This window comes from Electrona antarctica (genome assembly GCF_951216825.1).
Source record: "Electrona antarctica genome assembly, chromosome: 17".
Lineage (NCBI taxonomy): Eukaryota > Metazoa > Chordata > Actinopteri > Myctophiformes > Myctophidae > Electrona > Electrona antarctica.
In genome coordinates, this window is record NC_136798.1 from 22,136,416 (window position 1) to 22,159,955 (window position 23,540).

The 23,540-nt window shown below is 42.7% G+C and overlaps 2 protein-coding genes across 2 annotated transcripts; one reads left to right on the top strand and one right to left on the bottom strand.

Moving 5' to 3' along the window:
* Positions 1-562: 562 nt before the first annotated feature.
* Positions 563-778, top strand: LOC306940504 (26S proteasome complex subunit SEM1-like; the record flags this gene model as incomplete). Its single annotated transcript, XM_079525602.1, has 1 exon — positions 563-778. The coding sequence occupies one exon, from the start codon at positions 563-565 to the stop codon at positions 776-778; it is 216 nt and encodes a 71-aa protein (XP_079381728.1).
* Positions 779-2,393: 1,615 nt separating this feature from the next.
* tmem214 (transmembrane protein 214) lies at positions 2,394-21,773 on the bottom strand. The gene is made up of 17 exons (XM_079526079.1): positions 21,444-21,773; positions 17,837-18,030; positions 17,214-17,364; positions 16,812-16,946; positions 14,675-14,757; positions 13,568-13,673; positions 12,410-12,491; positions 12,209-12,310; positions 8,910-9,051; positions 8,436-8,527; positions 7,765-7,813; positions 7,523-7,630; positions 6,162-6,279; positions 5,548-5,644; positions 5,258-5,426; positions 4,385-4,536; positions 2,394-3,913 (listed from the first exon to the last, which is right to left on the bottom strand). The coding sequence occupies exons 1-17, from the start codon at positions 21,631-21,633 to the stop codon at positions 3,784-3,786; spliced, it is 2,100 nt and encodes a 699-aa protein (XP_079382205.1). The 5' UTR covers positions 21,634-21,773; the 3' UTR covers positions 2,394-3,783.
* Positions 21,774-23,540: the final 1,767 nt, after the last annotated feature.

The following is a 23,540-nucleotide window of genomic DNA, read 5'->3' on the forward strand; positions in this document are numbered from 1 at the left end:
CTAACGTGGTGTATTTCGATTGGGCCTTTTGACTTTCAGCTTTCAGGAAGAAACCAAAAATACACTGGGAAGACACTTCAATATTCTAACCACACCTGGGATCTATTATAGAGTAATGTTAACATACAAAACAGAAAAACACAAAAATCACCTTTAATTTCCGGGGCTGCCCAGAGTGATGTAGAAACGAGTGCTTCGCCACTGAACTATAGGCCTATACCAACCGGCTTCCCTCAGCTCCTCTTCTGCCTGTCTGTTATTATTTGTCCAAATATGGGCAAATGATGTCATAAAATATGATTTCATAAGCCAAATATGGAGTTACACAGGCTCCTGACTTAGCCTCTGGTACTAAAGGTCAGAAAGCTTGACGTACGTAGCAACAGTAACTACGGGGCTGAGCTCATACGTCATAGGTCTATAGCATATTTAAGGTCTATGAAGGCCCATCCTGTATCATTTATCAAGCGGTGAACTTGTTAGTTAGATATAACCATTATTTCTCAAGTGATTCATTGCTAAACTAGTTATCCGTGCCAGAGAAGCAGAAGACAAGGCCAAGATGACAGATAAGAAGCAGCCTGTGGATCTGGGATTAGAGGAGGATGATGAGTTTGATGAATTCCCAGTAGAGGATTGGACAGGGCTGGACGAAGACGAAGACGCTCACGTGTGGGAGGATAACTGGGATGATGACAATGTAGAGGATGACTTCTCAAGTCAACTCAGAGCAGAGCTGGAAAAACAGGGTTTCAAGATGGAGACAGGGTCTTCCTAAGACCAAGGGGTCAAGCCAATCAAGAAGAAGAGGGTCTAGCTGTTCAGCAACAGACCATAATTTTTCAATGAGTTTTGGTCAATTCTGTTTCCACATTTTGTGAAGTCATCTGGAAATGAGCTGTTCTTTTCAGTGTGCTCACACAGAGTAACTGTGGATTATGAGGCTAGACAGCTAGAAGAAACTGAGCGGGATCTATTGCCTCTGTGCCTACATTTGTTGGTCATATTTCGTGCAGGAGATGAACATTCCAGACAACTGAAAATCATAAAGCACCTCCACTCTGTGCTTGGAATGTCACCAGGTCAAGCAACCTGTCACATTCAATAGAGGCTTTCATGGCATGACCTATAATAGGCCTATATCTGCTTCCCTTGCCATTTGTTCTGTAGCTTACTACAGGGCAAAAAGGGAAACAATTTTTTTTATGCCTACTGCAATAGGCCTCTTTTTTCCCCCTTTTTAAACGGTGTGACTCCTGAAAGGGCCATAGCTGAGTCATTCTAATCTAGGCCATTCCAGCAATGGGTGTCCCTGAGCAAGACTCTTAAAGGGACATTTCACCACTGGAAGAAACTCCAGTCACTCAATTTTATTTGTAGTAGATAACTGTAGCACAATTAGAACTCTATGGCCAGAAAAAATATGTAGTCTGTGGTTTGACTTTCACTATAGGGTTTGACTGGATTGCTGAATTACTACAATGACCACAATGCTTTGGTGCACTCACCCCACCTTGTGGAGAGGGGGGAGGGCAGTCTTACCAAGACAACAAGTAGTCCAGGAAGGGAGTGAGACCACTGTCTGTGATCACTGACACTTTGAAATACTAAAATATCTAAAAACACATATTACCCCAATAAATCCCCCAGGAAAGTGTTTCTTGTCTCCAAAACATTAAAATAAGATCTGGTTACAAAAGGGGTGAAGTGGCCCTAATTGCACCCCAAGCACCATAGAATGACTGCTCACAGCTCCTGGTGACTATAAGATAAGTTGATTAGTATGAATTGAAAGTCTGTGCATATACTGTATATACATGTAGATATACAGTGACAAAAAAACACCCCAAGGAGTAGAGACTAAATTATTAGTGTAGTTGCCGATAGGCAAACAGATTATTATTGGTCTTTTTGTTTGCTCCTCTGATTGCACGACAATTACACACCCTACCTACTTGAATTAAGGCACCTTTTTGGCCTCATGATTGGACAATATACAGTGACCACAATATGTGAAATATGAACTATATATAGGCAACCAGTCACACATCCCTATAGGATTGCATCTTCCTAGTTTTCATTATTACCATGTGACACAAACACTGATCACCTCCTTTGATGTACTGTACATGCCTTAACCCTGACTTATTGCATCACCTTGAATTTAAAATAATTAAACAATGGTCATTAAGTGATGCTATAAAGAGAAACAAAAAACATTTAAACTATTTACATTCTGTACTTATTTGTTACAGGAACTAAAAGGTACTATATTATTGGACGCCAGGTGGCAGTGTCTCCTACACTAAGGTTTTGAGGTAAGGCGATAGATTAGGAGCGCTTTAGGTGCATGTGAAAATATACTAGAATGACATTGATTCCAAGGCACTGAATAGGGTTGTATACTTTATTATAAATCATTTACATTGCAACAAATTAACGATTTCTGAATCCATCCAAACATCTCTTTCTGAATCCATCCAAACATCTCTTTAACCGGGAGGGTCAGGGAATTAGCTGATCTGAAAGGTTTGCTCCGGCAGTCTGCCGTGTGGAGGTGGGGCCAGAGAGAACAAAACTGTCATACTGTGGCATACAGGTGGAGGTGGGCATGAGGTCGATTACTACCCCAACACCAAAACAAACATGCAGATCCATGCACACACATTTATACACAGAGATCGTAACTAGCCTTCAAGTATGAAGACCAAATTAGCCATAAAGAAGCAGCAGTAGTAGTCATCCATAGTATCAGTCTCCTCTTCAGCCCGGCCTGGCTTCCAGTCAAGAGGTGGAAGAGCAGAGATGAAGCGAGATCAGAAGAGGGGACTGGATGACATGTAGGGCAAAGTCCTCTCCACTCACATTCTGAGACACCAACTGTCCTCAAAAGTTTTGTTTATTTCACCCCCCCCCAACTCTCCCTTCTGAGGGAGTCTATCAGGCCAGCGGATGTGACCCCCTCCTCCATACTTCAACATATTTCTTCACTGCCTCATGAAGGCTTTGCATTGTTAATGGTCCGCTTTTGTGGAGGTGGGGGGGTCCTTTAAGTGGCTTGATGGAGGCTTTGCACATATCTGACTAGAACACAAACAACCACACACAAACATACTGTATCCGATCAGTCTTTCTGGTCGGTTAGGTTAAGCTGGGGGAGACGTAGCTCACCCTCAGTGTTATGCAGACAAAAAGAAAAGGGAAAAAAAAGGTCTCAGCTGCTTAAAGTAGTCTGGGATATATTCTTAAGTCTTTATGCTGCCCTTCAGCATGTTTTCACAGAAATACATTTTGTTTTAATTATTCATAAATAAAAAATGCTTTATAAATCATCTATAAACCTAAAGCGCTCTATAAATTCACATAAATCTATAACCCGGAATTTAAAGAGCACAGGCGAAATTTGCAGTAGAAAAGAGAGAGAGAGAAGAGAGAGACAGAGAGAGAAGACCTCTGTGTCCAACCCTGACAAAAATATGTTGGTAGAAAAAGAAAACAACTATAAAATGACAAGCGGATTGATAAAAAGTTTGCCCAAAAACAAGGAAAAAAAAGAGACGTCCTTTGTTGTTTGCGAGTCTTGCTTATTTTGACTCGAGAACATCAGTGTCCCGTCACGGCTTCGACGAAGGCAGCCTCGGATTGGGTCGGTGGGGGTGTGTGTATGGAACAGGAAGTGTGTGTGTGTATGTGTATGTGTATGTGTATGTGTATGTGTATGTGTATGTGTGTGTGTGTGCGCGCGTGCGTGAGCGTGAGCAATGAGCATCTGTACTCTTAGAATCATGCTGGTGGCGTCCACAGCTCCTGTGCCCAGGTCTTGATGGCAGCTGTGGTGTCTTGAAGGAGGTGCCACGTGGTGCTGGTGAAGTTCACAGCGTGGCTCTGTAGACACGACACAGATACTTCCCCACTGAAACACATACACAGAGGTCGCATATCAAAAGATAGATGCACACAAAGACAGGGCAGATAATGTAAAGCAGATACTGTAAATCAGCACGTTGTGCTTGGCAACAAAATGAAAGTGACCAGAAGAAGTAGGTCGGGTGTAGCTTATTGTCGGTATCAGCCGGTAACACGCAGGAGTCTGTCCCCGTAACAACGTGCTAGCGGCTAGACCCATGGGAGATGGATTGCTGAGGTGGAGCGCCACACCTACCATCAGCTCCCAGTACTTCCCCCACAACTTGCCGCACCCGAGCCGTGCTACTCATACACCGAGTACTCATACACCGAGTTGGCGGTGCCCGGGATCGAACCCATGAACTTGTGGTCCAAAGGCGAGAGCTCTACCGACTGAGCTACCCAGACACAAATGTATTTACCCGGACCAATTTATTTAATTTGGATTGACAGAAGGCGATATTTTGTGAGTACTGACTTGCAGGAGTCCTGTAGGCTGCTCCACGCCTGCTGTAGAAGTTCAGACGTGTATGCCAGCGCAGGCAGTATGTAGTTATCACGGAGGAGGATCAACAGCTCCTTCAGGTACTCCAGCACCTGCCACACACTGTCTGGAGTGTTGGTGTTCACCTGCGGGGGAGGTACGCAAACACATTCACGGAAAATACTGTATATTCACACTTTCATCTTGGTATCCCCATTTTGAGCATGTCATGCTTAAAAATGAATGAATAAATTAATCTCACACACACACACACACACACACACACACACACACACACACACACACACACACACACACACACACACACACACACACACACACACACACACACACACACACACACACACACACACACACACACACACACACACACACACACACACACACACACACACACACACACACACACACACACACACACACACACACACACACACACATTCTGAAAGGTTCTATACAAGCTTGTAGATCTGCTATTTTCAATGATTTTTTTGAGCGGTGCAACACAGCAATGTGTGTCCCTGGCTGCCTGGCTGTGTCCCTGGCTGTGTCAGAGCACGAAAATAGCATTTGGTTGGTTTTCACAACAAAGTGTCACTGTTGCGCAGCCTAACACGCACTCCCCTGGGAACCCCCCCCCCTGGGCCGGCACCCTGGAAGTTCCGGAGACCCCTCGGGGACCCCCACACGGAATTGTACCACGGAATTATTTATATAGCATTTCTCACAGAGAGAGTGCTTTACATACAATATGGTTAAGGTGAACATTGACACCAATATGAGGTGGAGATTGGTGTTGTTATTTGTTACATGCTAGCAAAATGCAACCTGTGCACACATCCTTACCCATTCTATGAACAGAGGTGTGTTTTCTCTGACCCAGAGGATGAGCTGGGTGCTTTGTTCGGAGACGAAGATGGCAGCGGCCTTGGTCTTTTCTATACCCTGCTCCATGACCGGGCCCATCACACGGACACTTTCAGAGTAGTAGTAAGGAGTGTTTGTCTCCAACCAGCTGTGAGGACAGCACACACACGTATTTAAACACATTTAAAATGCTTTATTTTGAAGCAAACAGTCTGACAGGAAAGAACACTGAATCTTAAGTTGAGAACTCCAATACGTCTGTTCAGTACCTGAATCCTTCTTTGGAGTAGAGGGTCACCTTGCTCCAAGCCTGCAGGGACACAGCTGTCACTCCTGAACTGTGCAGATACCCGGCTGTGGTGGAATCTGGAACAAACATGCACATGTCACTCAGCAATACACCAACCCTCCACAGAGTGCAAGACAACATCACAGCACACAGAGGAAATTATTTGTCATTTCACTTTCTGCTTTATTGGCAAAGAGACAGCAAGATGGCAGACAGACAAGTTGGTGAAGGGTTACATGTCAAAATCTAGTCTGATCTATTCTGAGAAACTACCATAATATTCATGACTTACAAGCAAATGTCTTATCACAAATGTGACAGGATACATTTTATGCCTTCCCACTCATTATTTTGTCGATTTCTGATACCTATGACGACTCCTTGCCAGTGCCACTAGTATTCTGTCTAGATAGACCCCTCGGGATTCCGTGATTATGAAAATTACCGCCGATTTCTTGTCCGTCCACAGAATACAAGGCAGAATGATGGAGATTTGTTGTACATCTACAAGCTCACAACGTATCTCAACGAGACGTGTTCTAAGCTTCTAGATCCTGTTGGGTAATACGATGAGCAAGCAGAACCCATACAGACCTGTGAAGGAGCCATGAGACCTGACATCATGAGCAATGAAACCTGCGGCGAACACCAGTACAGCCATGAGCAGCCTGGACCAGGGGAATCCTAGACCACGCATTTTCACCTGAAGATTCTGGGAGAGAGAGAGAAATCAGGTAATTGATAAAAAGGTTCAATAACTGTACAATACAATATTCAGTCACCCAACAATCTAACTAGCCTGCATATTTACATAAGTCTGAAGACATTTTGTGTGCCCCAAATATTGTTTTATACACAAGGCACTCGCCCTGACAGATACATCTGGAAAGTTGATGTCCATATAGCCTTTTGTTATACATACATCATGCCAACACTCGTTTTAGCATCATGTTTGACCCCATAACCAGGTCATATATTCAGCAGCTGATGAAACCCAGCACTGCTAGAATAGCCAAATCATTCGCATACATAAGATGGTAAATCAGGGTGTCATCAATCATTCAAACGGCTTTTGGTCAATAAATCATTCATGTACATTTTAAAGAATGCTGGTGAAAGTAGCCTCCCTCTTACTCCATTACCAACGCCAAAGGAGGCAGGAACTCTATTGCCCCATTTGACCTGCATACCCTGGTTGGCATACCAGGATTCTTAGCATGCTGCACACATCCCCTTTTACTCAATTTCAACTTTTGGCGATCTACTCAGTCAATGGCCTTAGAGACATCAATAAAGCTAGAGCAGTGTAGTTTTCTTCAATTGTCACCGTAACATATGTAAAAGAAAATGAGTAGAGGTACTTTAAATTAGCTAAAAATCACACCTGTGTGAAGTGAGGGGCGCTAATATTAAAGTCTAACTCATGTTGCTATGATTAGGTGAACAAACGGTGACAAAACAAACATTAAATTCTCTTTATTGTTAATGGCATTTAATGTTTGTGTTAGGGACAAGATGACGTACATTTTCCCTTCATTGTCAATGGCGTTTTTAAAACAAACATTGGACTAAAAACAAACAATAAACCTGTATATAGGAGGGTGCTAAATTATAAATCTAAATTACATACATTACACTACATATGTTACATATGTTTAGCCTTTGCATAAAATTTTATGCAAAGGCTAAACATATGTAACATATGTAGGCGTAGCACATAGCACTCTAATGTATACTCATAGATTCATTGCACAGATAATCTACTGTTAGACATTTTGATACCCAAAGAACTGAATTCTGCACAATGAATTAAAATCCTATGAATTATTAATGAATTAATAATTTATAGGATTTTAACCGATTACAATTTTATCAGATTTACATTTGAACCAGATTTTATAGCAGATCTGACCCCAGTCTATTGGATATGGCCATCTTTGTTTGTTAGGTCTTACTTGGCATAGGCTGTTGCACTCCTGGAGGTCCTGAGAGTCTACCGCATCTCTCATCTCCTCGTTGGTCACTCTGAATGACTGGATTGTTTCCTGAAGGTTCTTGCGCAACTAAAATATTCAAGAGGAAACACACTAGTCAAATACTATAATGAAGAATCTAAACTAAGAACACTGCAAGTCCTCATCTGCATTTTCCTCACAAAGCATCAGACCTCATAGCAGGGATCGTTAAGGGATCGTACCTTTGGTGGTAAGACATTCCAAGTCTTATGTAGATGGTTCAACAGTAGGCTGCAACAGAGAAGGGTAGATTAGAATGTACGGATGTGGAAACCAAGCAACAGTTTGGTTTTGGTTCATATTCACTTCTTACTTCATATACAAATGAAGTGAGGTAAAAGTGCAGATTGTGAAATCATAATTACACTTGACATACTCAGTACAATCAAATTTAACTGAGAATGTAGAAAGAGATTTGTTGCAGAGTCGACCCATTTTAATTCTCAGAGTTGTAGAAAAACCTCCACACAGACACACACCGATTATATGAAAAAGTTTAAAATCAGGTGCATAGGCATCTAGATCTATACGACCGGAACATTGTTTCACATTAAACTTAACTCTCGACTGTGCAAGTGGCAGTGTGCAGATCCTTTATTGTTGATATTCTGAGTCTCAACATTAACCACTCAGGATTTAGCGTGTGCATGCTCTCCCCATTTAGACAAATAAAGGTAATGCAATACTTTTTATTGAAAAACATTACAGCACAAACACTATTTTGTAATGGTAATGGTTGATATCTCAAATTTGAGTAAAACCATTAAAAGTTTGAAACATAATGAGTTAGCTATGGAAATGATGTGACAGAGCACTTATATAGTCATGTGGATCAATGAATGCTATAGCCCACCTGGACTGTGGTAAGTGTTTGGTGTACAGCTGCCTCCACACTCCCAGACTCTGAACATCCACACACAGACACTCTGTCATACTGGTGAGCAGCTAGAAGAATGAGGGGTGGAGAGAGAGAGAGAGAGGATAAACATTATTCTTTTCCTTTTACACTGATGGCAGAAACACTAACTATGATGTCAGAAATACTTGAATAGCTATAGCTTCAGATTGAGATAGTTGACATTATTTTGGTGATTCTTCCTACTTCCTCCTAGGCCCAGCCATAATATAATACTTTGAATACTTGATAGATGATTTTTCGCATTGATTCGCTGCTACCATACATACATACATACATACATACATAAACATGCTTCTCGATTATTCCATTAATCGTAAAGGTAATCGAATAATTGCTAATAAGATTGACAGTTGCAGCCCCATATTGTACACAAGAACATGACAGAACGACTGACAGACAGAGTCTTACCTCTCTCTTCATGTCGTCAGGGCAGTGTGGGGTTGCTCTGGACAGGAAGGAGGGTAGGTAGGTGTGTAACATGCTCTCAGGCTTGGCCCCGAATGCTAGAACTTTCAGCCGCGGGTACAGTCGTCTTAGCTGCTCCTGGAGACTACACACAAAACGAGAGAACGACTCATAATACAGTAAATTACCTGAAATTACACTAAAAGACTGGATTCCAGCCAAAAAAAAGCAGTACAATGGTAACATCACTAGGATTCCGGGTTCTATGTTCCCCAGGTTCTAGAACCCTAACTTAAGCGGGGAACATAGAACCCGGTGAACATAGGGATGACCTATGAGCTATGCACCACAGACATCCTGCAGGACTCCACAAGAGAGTACGCTGGTGCTTTGAAATTTTTACACCATTTGGCAACCATTTTTAACATATAAAGAGAGGATGTAGCACGTGGAAGGAACACATTATTTCAACCAGTTCCTTTCCCCTCAATCAGGCGCCCTGGCTGACCAGGGGGAGGCAGTTTAGAGACCAAGATGTTTTTTGTGAGGGTACCTCATATAGGTCCTCATTCACAAAGGAGAAATACGCCAGAGCGTAACGGAAGCATAAACAGATACTTAAAGGTAGCGTATTTATCGGTCCGATCACGCTGCGATTTGCTCCCGTCTTATTCAGGGAAGCTGGTGTAATCACTTCATTTGTGCGGATCGGCGAGTGTAGCCTTTCCGCATTTTTCCTGAGCGATTCGCCTGGTGTCGCCAGGTTAAATGGAACATCCACGCCCATCCCACACCATATAAGGCAACAGGAAATATCGAAATACGTCATCATAGCCTACACAGAGCTTTAAATTATATACAACAGCCGCGATGAGCTTGTAGAGCAGTTAATTTTGACAGGCGGGTCTCTGCACGGACAGATCTTCAAGCAAAAATTAAATGTCAGAACGTTAAAAAGTTAACTGATGTTACAGTTACTTTCACATAATGAGAAAGAAGTTAATTTGTACTGTTCACCACACGACCAAATGCTATATTAAAACTCGGCAATGATAAAAGGCCCTATTGATTAGCCTACTGCGGTGATTGATTCCCTGCCCTGCACTGTCGGATTTGGAAAGCAAATATGCATGGACACAGGACATATTTTCTTTCTTTTTTTTCTTGTGGGATTAATTCGTTTTTGGACTAAAGGCTATATTTCATCTACGTTGTATGTTTCCTCAGCTGCAGGTAAGAGTTGGCTATTCTGTGTGGTGTCCGCATGTGATCAATATACATTATAATAAATTAATACCACGACGCAAATGGAGGCAGATATGTGCTTGCAGCAAAGGCATTTAGGCCTACGTGAAACTTTAATTGGCCGAGTCTCTGTCAACATGCTGATCATCGAGTTACAGTGGTAATAATAATCATCATCAACAGCCTTTCTTGTCTGTCTGTCAGACCGGCATATCTGTGAAGTGTGAACGATAGAATGCATTAGAGCCAATTCGGGCCGGGCCGGGCCATGTTCTGTCTGTCCCTGAACAACAGGCCCAGGACAGGGCCGGGCTCACCGCGCCATTATATTAATTTTCCAATGTGAATTTCACCCAGATTGGACTTGGTTCAGTTTGGCAGCATGCTGCTGTCCGCGTTCGTCCGTGCCCCCCCCCCCCCCACACACACACACACACACACACACACACACACCGACAGTCAAATGACTCAAAGGAGCTATAACAAAACACTTTCAATAGGCCTACTGCAGGCATTACTACACTAAACAACGTTGGATTCGTACAGTGCAGAATGCAGATAAGTGTATGTTCTTATTATAATTGTGAGTTTGTTTTTTAACATGCAGCGCGAGTCCGCGAGAGCCGATCTACAAGCTCACAACGCGTTGCACTGCGAGTAGAAAGCTGTCGAGTGAGCTGCGCAATCGCGCATGCTAGAAATATCGGGCTCGGGGGCAGTTTCTGTATGGGACTCTAGGCTAACTTCCCTTTAGAATACATGCATATAGGCATACAAGTGATAGCCTACTTGGCTTTTATATAGGCTATCATTTTTTATGTGCTGACCAATGTTGGGATACCTACATATTTTATCTGAGGTTTGGGGACTTTTAATTGATTCAGCATGAAGACTAAAGCCTTCTTAATACATCTACGCAAGCCGTACACGACCATGAGAGGTGGCGCAGCTTTTTACGGAGTTTCCGACAAACCAACGTCAGCGTCAAGTTCACGTTCAAGTTCATGAATTCCCACGTAATGTGGGAATCCACGTAAATGCCTGTCCGCTCACGCTCCGCTCACGTAACGTCACTTTATGAGCGTAAACGCCGTTGTGAATGAGGACCATAGACACTTCATATAGGCACTTGCTGCACTTGTTTATCTGTTGGATTTGGATATTAAGTAGCCTTTGATTTAAAAAAAAAAAACACACCCGTGTGAACTGAGTGGTGTAAGGTCTTATATAGCCTGATCAGCTCTGATCTGACGTAATGTCTGACGTAATGAAATCACACCCGGGTGAACTGGGTGACCGTAGCAACCATCCTCATTTTTTGGTACGAACAGACAGACAGACAGACAGACAGACACGTAAACTAACAAAGCCAGTCGTAGGAGTGGTTTACACCACTCAAAAAACATAATGAAGTGACATTATTCCGGTAGAGTGTCTCAGCCCTGCGGTCGCTATCGCCTTTAAGGTGTCTTACTGGTTGTGGCGGCCAATTTGTAGTGGGGGTGGGGAGGGGGCTGGGGCGGGGGTTACGAGACATGGCCAAAGCATTTCCGGGGGTCCCCAGCCAAGAAAGTTGAGAACCCCTGCCCTAGGGGACATCATGAGAACATGCAAACTCCACACAGAAAGGCTCTTTTGCCAACCCCACCCAGGGTATGGGCAGACCCCCCCCCCCAGCGCCCACAGCGTCCCCAGCAGGTATCGAACCCAGAACCTTCTAGCTGTGAGGCGACAGCACTACAGACTGAGCCACCATGCCCCCCAATAGTCAAACATTCCGATTAACAAGCTCACAACTCAACACGTTGCGGCACGTTGTGATCGTGTAGATTATTATTTTGGACATATACTCGGGACCTACTCGGGAATAGACCTACTCGGGAACAATACAAGTTGGGAAAAATGCAAATAGGGAATGCAAGCCGCACCCCGTAATGCAATTCCAGTTATACATGTTATACATGTTACATGTTCCATAACATGAGAAAAACATTTCATCTTTAAGCCTAATGTTATCAAATAACTATCATGTCTCAGTGTGCACAGCATTGGTTTACCTTGGTGACAGTGCGTTCTTGGGCATGAAGGCAAAATCCAGCAGAGGGAAGAACTCCTTTGGCCCCATGATGCCAAATCCCTTCGTCAGGTTAGCATGAAGTCTAAAAAAAACAAAAAACAGAATATCCGCCACGTTTTAAATTATTTTCTTTTCCCTGAACATTTTCACCTATACTGCTAGGTTTAACACAGACACTTACAAGAGAAGCCTTTCCAGATATGAGATGGCATAGGATGACAGAGACTTCACTCCCAGTACAGGCAGCATGATACCCAGCCAAACTGAAACAAGAAAAAGTATTTTGTCAGAACAAACAAAACTCCTCCATGACACTAGGTTAGTATTAAGTACTGGTAGATGCAGTGCTGCTGTATGCCCATGCTTTCCTTTGCTCCACACTCCTGTTTTGCATGTTTATTCATTATTTAAATTATCCAGTGAAACACAAACGGAGTCAAGTCAGCAAAAATGCTGAATTATAGCCAATACTACCAGTGGGTGCAGGGTTAATGTGCGTAAAAGAGTTTATTTTGTATAATGTATAGTCTTCAGTATTCACAGACTTCCCAACCGAGTCCAATTTTGACAACCCCCGCCCGAACCCGCCAGTCAATAATCAGATCTGTAGACCGACCGTCACCTGTGATCATATCTAAATACAAACCAGACACGCCCCACTCGTCAAAATAATGGACCTGTTGTCCACCACGTTACCCGTTCGTATCACCACTCGCCATCTTTGACTTTATTTCATCCAATGCTGCATGTGGAGGGGGTGTGTGTCGTTGTCGTTGGGCTGCGGCAGTCTAAAGTTACATAAGTGACGTTGTTTAGGTGGAAACAGTGCTCTCTGATTTTCAGTGCCTTTAGTTCAGTATCACCCGTCCCCGTACACTTATAATAAAAGTATATTTTTCACCCGTTTTCACCCATCAAACGTGGGTACCCGTTGCTGTGCTACCCAATGCTTGGAAAGGAGATTGCAAATAGGAAACTTCACCTCAATCCCCATAATTTAATGCCATATTAAAAATGGTTCCATATCTTCACCGAGCACTCTTCAAAAGCAAGGGAGTCCCTGTTGACATGTTAGTAACGTAGTGTGGGAGCAGCTGTTTGGCTACGTCAGGGGTGAATTTCATTAGCCCGTTGACCCAGAACGCCCACCAGGAGCACTTTCACCACAAAGTGGTTGGGAAAGTGGAGGAGAGGGGAGCAATTGTTAGCAGTAACAAGATGTACAAACGCTAATATTTATATTTATGTGTAAGAGAGAGAGACAGAGAGACGAAGGAACAGCGATTGTAAAATGAAGTCTGAATTAATTAAGGGATTTGTTTGATAATGTATGCATCACCTCGTAGTCCTTGGCTGAGGTCATAAAATCCAGCCTGCCCCAGAGCCCACATAATGGTCAGACATTTTGCTGGACGATTCTGAACAGACCTCAACAACTCCAGATACTACAGGGGATGACAGGAGAAGGATTTCAAACTGTTAGAGAGGTCACTGCAGATGAAACACTGATAGCCATAAGATGATCAAAGTAGATAATAGCAACCATAAGCACTGCAACTAACAATTATTTAGCGATTCATCTTTCAATTTCTTTATTGATTATTTGATAAATCCATGTAATTATTTTCCACCCAAAAATGGATGATGATAATAAGGTTACTAAGTACTAGCAATCAAGTATTACTATATAGCTATCACAATTTGATGAAGTTATAAATAGCACATTTTAAAAATGCAGACATGATACTATTACTCTAATCTAATCAATTTGAATGATCATTTCACTGCTAGTAAGTACAGACATTGGCCGGATTTCTCAAACAGGTTTAGTGTAAGACTGGTAAGCCCGATTGGCTGCATGGCAGCCAATCGGGCACTATGTCCTTTTTTGGGAAACACGACATATAGACATAAAAAACCTAGACTATAGCACACAACCCTATCAGTCTTTTGAATGACACTTCCAGACGACAACAAAGTTGTGGCCGTCTCTCCCTGCTTTCTACGAGTGGGCATCCCGAGGCATGCAGGCAGCATGCGCCACAGGATGGTTTATATCATTATACATTATACTATACATTAGGATTAGGCTACATAAATGCTGCTGCCGCCTTTCACAACAAGGCTTTGTATTTACACCATCATTTTACTAGGAGCACTTCATTTCAGCGCCTTATAAGGAAAGATGCGTGGCACATCTATGTTGAATATCTATGTTCACAGTGAAAGGGGAGGTGTTGTGGTCGAACCATACGCACGTTCCGCTACGTGCGTCGTTTCAGAAACCCGGCCTTTGGCTGTGGGCTGAATATTCATGATACGATTTCTGGCTGAATAACCTCACAGGCACTGTAGATACTGGGAGGGCAGCAGTCAAGCCGGGCAGTGGAGCAGGAGCATCAAGTGCTGGATTCACATCAAAAAGCTACAACAAAACAAAACTTACCTCAGGCAGGCTTTGGGTGGCTATTCTGGGCTTGTCCTGTAGGATTGCCTGAATGCAAAGTCTGTAGCCATGCAGTGGCTCTCCTGCATAAAGATAAAAGTAAAGGGAAGTGAAAGTTATGCGTATGTGATGTCACATTTTCACAGGTTATTTTTTTTGTTCATTTCTAGTGGCTCTCTGTGATCATTACAGGAGGAGAGGCAGTTTAAAGAGATCATATCTGACAAACGTGACGTCACGCCATGGACCACATTCGCACACTTTTTTGTACCTTAATCCCCCTACACAATGCAGGTATTGACACTAACGGTTGCCCACCTGCCCCTGGCAGGTAAATAAAACTTTAGGGCATGTGGAGTTCGCTTTCAGGTTACCCGACCGGGCAAGTGCTTGTTTGAGAGGGGACGCAGCAGTCTATAAACACAACACGAGATATCCGCCTACATAACTGAATGTGGCCAGAGTGCTCCATAATGTACCTGGGGGGGCTTTGGAATAGGGAGGCGGGAGAAATTATGACAGGCAGTTTCTGCTGTCAAAATATGTCCCCCCCCGTATTTAACTTAAACGCCCAATGCATTCTCAATGGCAATAGCACAAACTTTGGCATGCTACTAGTCCTGCATACTTACACCTAGAAACCCCATTCAAACCTATTTAGGTTAATCTTACGGTGGACATGTTTGCCTGAAAATAAATCTTTGAAATGTTTCATAGTTTTAGAAATATAGTGCTTTCAAATTTGAGAAATTTATAATGGGGCTCAATGGCAGCTCTATGGCACGTCAAAAAGTCACTTGGACTGTGGAATGTAAAATAAGAGCACTGTTTACCTATAATATGCTGTTTTCACTGTTGCTACATTTACAAAATATAAAATATGGTAAAAAGTGTGAACCCATAGTCATATTCATAGCTATGCAAGTATTTGGCATACAAATTGAGGTATGCCATTTTTTTTCGCACAGCTGAGCCCCAGAAAGTAAATAAAATAAGTGTTGAATTGAACAGTAATTCTAATTTGACCTTATATTTTATAACGGACGGTTTACTTTGCGAGCAAGTGGGCATGAGCTTTTGGCAAGTAGAACATGACCTGTACTTGCCCAACGGGCTAGGAACTAAATGAAAGGAAAAGACATGATCACGTGACTGGACTGCGCCATGACACTCTCGTTGTAAATCTCGCACCGGAGGTTCGATGAAATACATGGCAGTGGATGGAGCCAGTGTAATTTTAGAGGCAATCTAAAGAGCACAAAGTACGTTTCTGAATGTGCCAAGTATCGCGAGACTGTCCACCGTTTCCTGTCTGGCGATACCTCCGAGACAGAAACGATATTACCTGCCACTGATTAGATCCGCAAATACAATTATGTACAGCACACATCGAAAAGCAAGTGATTAGAAAATAGCCTGTGATATGTCTTCTTTTATATTACCTGAACCAATTTTATGACAAAGGTCGCAATCGTTCATAAATAGTGTTTGTTCATGAGCTCGTCCAGCCGGCTCCATTCACTGCCATGTATTTCATTAAACTTCCGGTGCGAGATTTTGCCACTCTGGCGTCCAGTCGCGTGACTTCATGTCCCTTTCTTTCATTTTGTTCCAAGCCAACTAGCAAGTGCCTGTGAGACCTTAGGCTCCAGTTACACTGGCAGCCAAATCTAGCCACATTCAGAGGTGGTTTCAAATCTGATTCAAATCTGATTTGAGGAGATCCGTCTCAGCAGCGGCGTCAACCCCGGCGGGGCGGGAGAGCACCCACTGCCGTCATAAGAACTTTCCGCCACTGCGTCTCAGTCTGAATGCAACAACTTGATCCAAATCAGATTCCAGATTGTATGTGACTTGTTTGCGTTTAGACTTATTTAAACAAATCAGATTCCAATCTGGATGTGGCAAAGATCTGATTCAGGCTAGATTAGGCTGACAGTCTGAACACACAGATCAGAACTGGTCACTTGCAAACGGCAGTGTGAACGAACGGTCGAGCCAAAAGATCGGATTTGAGAAGAAAATAAAATCAGATTTGACTTGATGTGACTGCAGTCTAAATGGGGCCTAGTGCCAACCCCTGACAAAGCCACAAAAGCCAAACATTTATACCCCAAATATAATCAATCCCATCTACCTGTTTGTCTGTCCAGCTCCCTGAGCATGGTGTACACACAGTGGTCAAAGAAGTCTGACAGTGTGTCGCTGCATCGTCCAATGAGGCCCTTGATAACACTTCTTAACTCTTTTCCTGTAAGGCAGTATGGGTAGTCTGGGAACAAAAGACAGAAGAATAAGATACAGTATATGGTAGTATTGACATGCATCTTATGTCATATTTGACTGGACTGCAGTGCATACATGATCAGGGGGTGAGTGTAGCAGTGTTTGGCATTAGTCTAGTGTCCCTTCCTATGGTTCTGTCCCTACCCGGATTCGAATCCTGGGTGTTACATGCACGTTGCAAGGATACACTTATTGTGCAATGCTGATTGAAAGTGCTGTTGCAAAAACAAATGCAATAAAAAACCTGGCTTACCATGAGCATAGCTGCTGAGTGTGGGCTCAGGGTCTGGGGCATTCAGCTTGTTGTTGAGGTATCCTGCCAGGTCTTTAACCCACACCGACGGGTTCTCTGGGAACAACGCCTGACTGCGCACCAATTGCTGCTTCAGCTCCCCGACATCCAGCTAAGAGAGGACACCCAGGGCCACAGGGGAAAAGAAAAGATGAGAAAGTAAGAGATGGTGAGGAAAGACAAAGCCATGTATTATGCAATGATGACACTGTGATCCAACATGTGATACTTTTCTGTCAAATTGCTTGCAGCATTATTGCTGTATGTGTGTCTTTTGTGAGTCTCTTGAGTGTGTCTGAGCATTTAAAAGCAACATTAAATAATAAAGAATTTCCACCTGCCTACCCTTTTACATACAGAAGTTAGTACTCTTTAACCGAATCTGTGCCAGAACAAGATCATCTCGTGAATAGCTATTGTATCCAACTGTGCCATTCACGAGATTTGATTAAAAAGCAAAGTGCAAGAAGAAGAATGTTCAGCCGACCAACTCTGGGATTCTATCAGCTGACATTTATTCTGACACATAAATGACCCAACCTTTACGAAAGAAATCCTCAGCTATTCCTTTGAGAATTACTCACAGCTTTGAATGCCTCCTCCAGGTTCTTGTGAGGTGTGGGGGCATGTGTGCCGGGGGAGACAGTCTTCTTGGCCGGCTTGTTTGACAGGGGCTTCTTCTGTTGAGGTTCGGCAGGCGGCGGTACCTGCTCCTTGTTCTGCTTTTTTGCCATCTTCTCAAAGCCTTCGTACACCGTCTCTGACGTTATTATGGGTGCTGGAAAAACCAAACCAAACAAAATGAGTCAGTGGCAAAGAGACTATTGGCACAGGTCTATTGCCTTAATGCCTTGTAGCTTAAAGGCACAAGAGCTTTTTTCAGCTTTTTGTGGGCTTCTATAATCACTCTTTGTGATGATTTGCCCCCCCCCACCCATGTCCTGAAAATTCATATTAACTCTGGCATTCCATGCCTCTCTCTCCTCCCCCTCTACTCTTTTCTGCCCTCCTTTCGTAAATGTTGTTGCCCAAGATAACACTTAACTGTTCACTGTCTTGTTACTGACTTACACTACTTACGGTTCAGGCTGTTTACTGGTGCAGACATTTAGAGTTGGTGGTTGGGTAGGACCACTACTGGTTGACAAGAGGTATTGCATTACATTCAAATTGAATGTTTTGCCCCAAATTCCAGTGCTTGCACTGGGGGCCTAGGTTCAAATCCCAGGCAGTCATGAAAGTTTATGGATTGCAGCTTTAATACTGTTAAGCAGGAATTGAGGTCTCATGTACTGTAGCAACACCTATGACGTCACATGACTGAACACTCACTCCCTCATGCTTGAGTAGACGGTGACAGTGACTAGCAGTTGTCCGCTGGTCATTCTATATGTTGCTCAGAGGTCTAAAGCTATATCTGGGGAGCGTGAGTGTTCAAAACAGAGTTTGTGACGTGTGTGGCATAGGGGGCTCTTGCAAGCACAGACTGACACCAACAAGACAAAACAATGTGGATCACACATTGTGTGCTCCAATTCAAGAATGGAACATATGGGATTTTAAAGCACCATCTCTATGGTTCTCTTAATTGTCAAGTTATCTCTGTCCAATGTCGATACCATTTCTATTTTTTCCCCATCAACATCACTGTGGCCTTCAATGGAGCCAATGGTAGAGGAAAGTGAGGTTGTTGACTAGGCTTTAGCATAATGTGTATGCAGTTGCACACGACTGTGTCACTTGCCTAAATAACATATTTTCTAATGAAATCCTAAAGCACCGTGACCATATAACAAAACAAATAACTCAATGTGTGTTGTCCCAGAGCTGCAATATAGTATGCGTCAGTGTGATGGGTGTGATGGTGCATGCATGGCATGGCCTGTTGTACGACACACTGATCGGTTCTCTAAGTTCACAATTTATATAGCAACGATTTCTTTACAGGAAGCTAGAACTGTGGTTCACCGTGAGATTGTAAAGCCTCATCCCAGACACAGCATATTTATCAGAATACACACACTGACACATAGCACTTTGGTACAATTAACTACTTCGCATGCTATACTGTACGTTTAGTGGTGAGACCTACAAAGTTAAAATGGAATCATCTCAAAAGGTGTTAGCAGGAGTGACAAGTAGAACGCTATAACATTAATCTGCTGCCTGTCATTCTCACTATACAAGGTCAAACTGTTCAAATATAAAAAAATCTTACAATGATGTGAAGAGGTGGAAGCTTGAATACGTCTAAAGGGGTGTGTTTGTCCTGTTGGCATTGTGGTGATGGACTGCACTCTCTCTCTGTGTGCATGTGTGTGTCTGTAATTTGAGTAGGTGTTCACCCAATGTGGCCCCCCAGCAGAGTAGCCTGGTATGGATTCTCACACTAGCAGAAAACCTGGTAGAATGGCACACATTTATAGAACGGACACATCCTTCACAATCATGTAGAACATTAAGAGCCAAGCCAATACTTCATCCTCTTCCTTCCCATTGCGTTAGCCTGTTTTGCATGAGATGTTTTCAAAACAGGTACAACAGTAACAACCCATAAGAACTGTTTACTACTTGTACTTGCAGTTTGACAGAGACAAAGAACAGGTTTCCTTAGGGGTGATGGATCAACATGCTGCCAGTAGACAGTGACACAGCCAGTGTGTCCATTATCTTTTAACATGCATGTGCATGTATTTAACAGTGGCTTCTACACAGTCAAAACTGCTGGCAGATAATTTTATTATCTTTTATTATTCAATCAGATATTACTATAGCTTTCCACTTTTAAAGTGTAATAAACACACAACAGGCTATAACAGCTTCAGCCTGAGAACTTACAGGGCAGGGATGTAAAGACCTGCGTCTCCCCAAATCTTATTTTTTGTGGTTGATATTTTTTCTGAATAGTTCTTTTTTCTGAATTCTAGTTGTAGCCTAAATATATTGCCTGAAATTAAAACGACACTGTCCTTAAGCTTCCAGACTATCACACGCAACTGTGCTCCCCTATTGCCAAAAGTCGCATAGACTTTGGACCAACTGATTATCTGATAAAGGTGGTGCACAAACAAGTATCAGCCACAGAGATAGGTCTGATCATTATAATCATGAATTAGCTTTTTCTAGGTAATTATCTAGTTACGCCCTTTGACACAGTATTAGCTGGCAGCCCGTTTACATTACCAGATTTCTCTGACCAGTGAACACATTCTTGACTTGATTGCCATTTATTTTGAATAATAGAGGATGTAAGCAATAACCCAAGCCACCTCACCCCATTATCATGTCCATGCATCTATATCTTAATATATGAGTCTGTGTCTCTCTCTCTCTAGTCTCTTTCTTGCTGATGTACAATATACATACAAGTCGCTTTCACAGGCCCACTGAAAAACTGACAGCTGTCATTGTGCGTTTCTACGAAATTAGTCTGCGTGCAATACTGTAGTTTAGTCCCAGTACAACTACAATGATAATGCAAACTGTGACAGGAGCTGGAATAGAAATGGCTACAGTGATAGCTTCTGTCTGTGACATCTAACGTTATTGCTAACTGTGATGACGTTTCATTTGTTGACACATTGCTAGCAAACTCCACATGCTACTGACTAGCTAGGTATTCTTGCGGAGGGGGATTGTGACATGATACACTAGACACTAAATGTTATATTTATTCAATTGGAGTTTCAATTAAAACACAGTATAACAACGTTACACTGTAATTAGCTCTGGTCCATGGTCAGATGTTAAACAGACGTGAACCAGCTGGCAGTTAGCTAAGTGCATCAAGCTAGTGCGAGAGCGAGGAGGCTAACCGGGGCAATTTAAATGTATACTTCATACAAAATAGCGGATTTATTTATTTTATTAAAGTGTCGACACAAATAAGTTTGTAGTTTGTTTCAGTTGAACATGACGTCGTTTTTGTTTTAGTCGAGCGACGAAGTTGAACGCTAAAAAAAAGGAAGCTTGATGCTAAAAGCAACGTCAAACATTTCCAGTTGTAATTTAGCCATTCGTAACTCAAAGAGTATACATTACAAATAAAATCAAAATGGACCATTTGATGTTGATGAAATGTGTGTACTCTCCGAGTTAATGATCTGTCATTATGTCTCCTTTCGTGTTATAATGAATGAAGGGTCGCAGGGGTGACGGGGCCGTTCCACCCATGAACATTAGCCTACTTACGTCGGCACAGTAGGTTAGACTCGATCAGGGCTTTCCTTACTCCCCCACTGGACTTCTTGTCACCCGAAGGGGCTTTTCCTCCAGAGTTACTGCTCGGCTTCTTGTTGCCCTTGATCTTCACCACCTCCCATTTGCCCGTTGCTGCTGCTGCCGCCACCGCCGAGCCGCTATTATTATTATTCGAAGCCATTTTTGTTCGTTTTTAAAGCCAAAAGGGGGAAGGGAATGAGTTATGCGTGAGTTCTTCCTCGCCTCCTAGCCTACAGTGCTGTGTGTGTGTGTGTGTGCGCGCGTGCGGGTACGTGAATGTTAACGCGCACGGTGCGTAGTGGTGATGGTTTAAAAATCCCATGCCACGTCTCCTTGTCGGCTTGACGTCACCACCCTGTGATCTCGGAATGATGCCGCAGCGTATATGCCGCACGGTGCACCGTTAGGTGGTACCTTGTTTTTGGAAATCTTTACATATTTGAAAAAAAAACTACGAATTATTTGGTGGTCTTTCTGAAATGAATGTCTGGCTAATATCCCTTACTTATTTAAATCCTAGATCTCTTTTTATATATTTTTTAATTTTGTCAATATCGTTTTCTTATTTATTTTTTTGTCTCATATCATCTTCACATTTGTTTTCCAGGTTGAATTGACAGTTTATAGCATTTAAAACCAGTTGGACCAGGCATCTGTCTCTGAGAGGGAGAGAGAGAGAGAGAGAGAGAGAGAGAGAGAGATTGTGTGTGTGTGTGTGTGTGTGTGTGTGTGTGTGTGTGTGTGTGTGTGTGTGTGTGTTAAACGATTAATCGTTTGGGGTGGGGGTTTAATGTTAAAAAATGAACTGTAAAAATAAGCTTCAATTGCCTCAATCATGTTAATAATTTTCATATATCAAGGTAATTTACGTAATGATGTTTAACAATAATTTAACTCTTGAGAGTTAATAATTAAGGGTCCATTTGGTTACTAACTCTCCATCATTTAGATGAGGACCACCACCTGGAACCCCTCAAGTATACCACTGGTTTAAAAACATGTAGAAAAGACTCTGGCAGTGGCCTAGTATTGACTCTTGAGCCAATTGATCGCCATGGCAACCCCAGCCTAGGCCTGTGTGAATTCCCTACACCTGCTAAATCCCCCAACCGTATCTTGATTGGAGTCAGTCTCCACTTTCCACACTCAGGTCTTATGGTATGGGGTCATATTCATGCCATACTGGTAGGCCTATAGCCCTGTCCTATTTGGATGACAATATAGCCTTTGCAACAGATATTATTGCATTATTATTTTTTAATAATCGATTTTGATCCTATCACTTAAGTCACAAGAGATTCAACTCTGTTTTGCCAAGATGGAGGGACAACAACATGTTATCTTGAGCTTATCTTGTGGAGCTCTAAACTAATTTCATTTTTTATACCTCTGATTTGTTATGAGATATAGGAGAGTTGATTCATCAGCAAAAAGAAACAGTTTACAACCGCAGGCTGTCTTCCTGTAGCCTAGTTAATATTTAATACAAAGAAAGGATACTCCCTTGAGGGACCCTCAAGGGAGTATTCACATCCACCACTTGTTTGATGCTACGCAGATAAGTCATGCGCTTGATCAAAATAATATGATAGCCCATATATGCTGCAATACTTTAAAATATTCTTCTGTTCTGATGTGATCTGTTAGAGTTGACACGTAAAATGATATTTTTGGAAACCAAATTGATATTCATACAGAAGAGTTTGTGATGACAGCTGACTGTGAATGTGTTCGTATATAATCATTTCTGTTATTAGTTTTCTGAAATAAAACAGTAGGCCTATAGTTTATGTGCCAGGCAGTGTCTGTCATACAAACATATAAAAACAATTATTACTGAGGGCGTGAAGCGACCGTGAAGCGACCTCGTGCACGAATCCACCTGGCGAGCGCAGGCGCTTTGGCATGGGGGGTCAGATCAACATATGGAATGTCAGAACAGATCCGCTCCATATATGGAGATCTAAGGGTTTGAGGTCAGATGTAGAGTTGCTGCGGGGGCAGTGTCTTGAGTGTACAGGAGTTGATGAGGGCCCAGGCCTTAATTTTCGGGCCGGGGCGCAGCTG

What these genes read in the sequence shown, in the direction of transcription:
- tmem214 (XM_079526079.1), bottom strand. Translation starts at nt 21,633, where the DNA reads ATGGCTTCGAATAATAATAATAGCGGCTCGGCGGTGGCGGCAGCAGCA. An exon ending in GGAATGTCTTACCACCAAAG is followed by an intron (nt 7,631 to 7,764) that starts GTACGATCCCTT and finishes TGAATATTTTAG; the next exon opens with TTGCGCAAGAACCTTCAGGA. An exon ending in CACCTCTGTTCATAGAATGG is followed by an intron (nt 4,537 to 5,257) that starts GTAAGGATGTGT and finishes CCTCCCCCGCAG; the next exon opens with GTGAACACCAACACTCCAGA.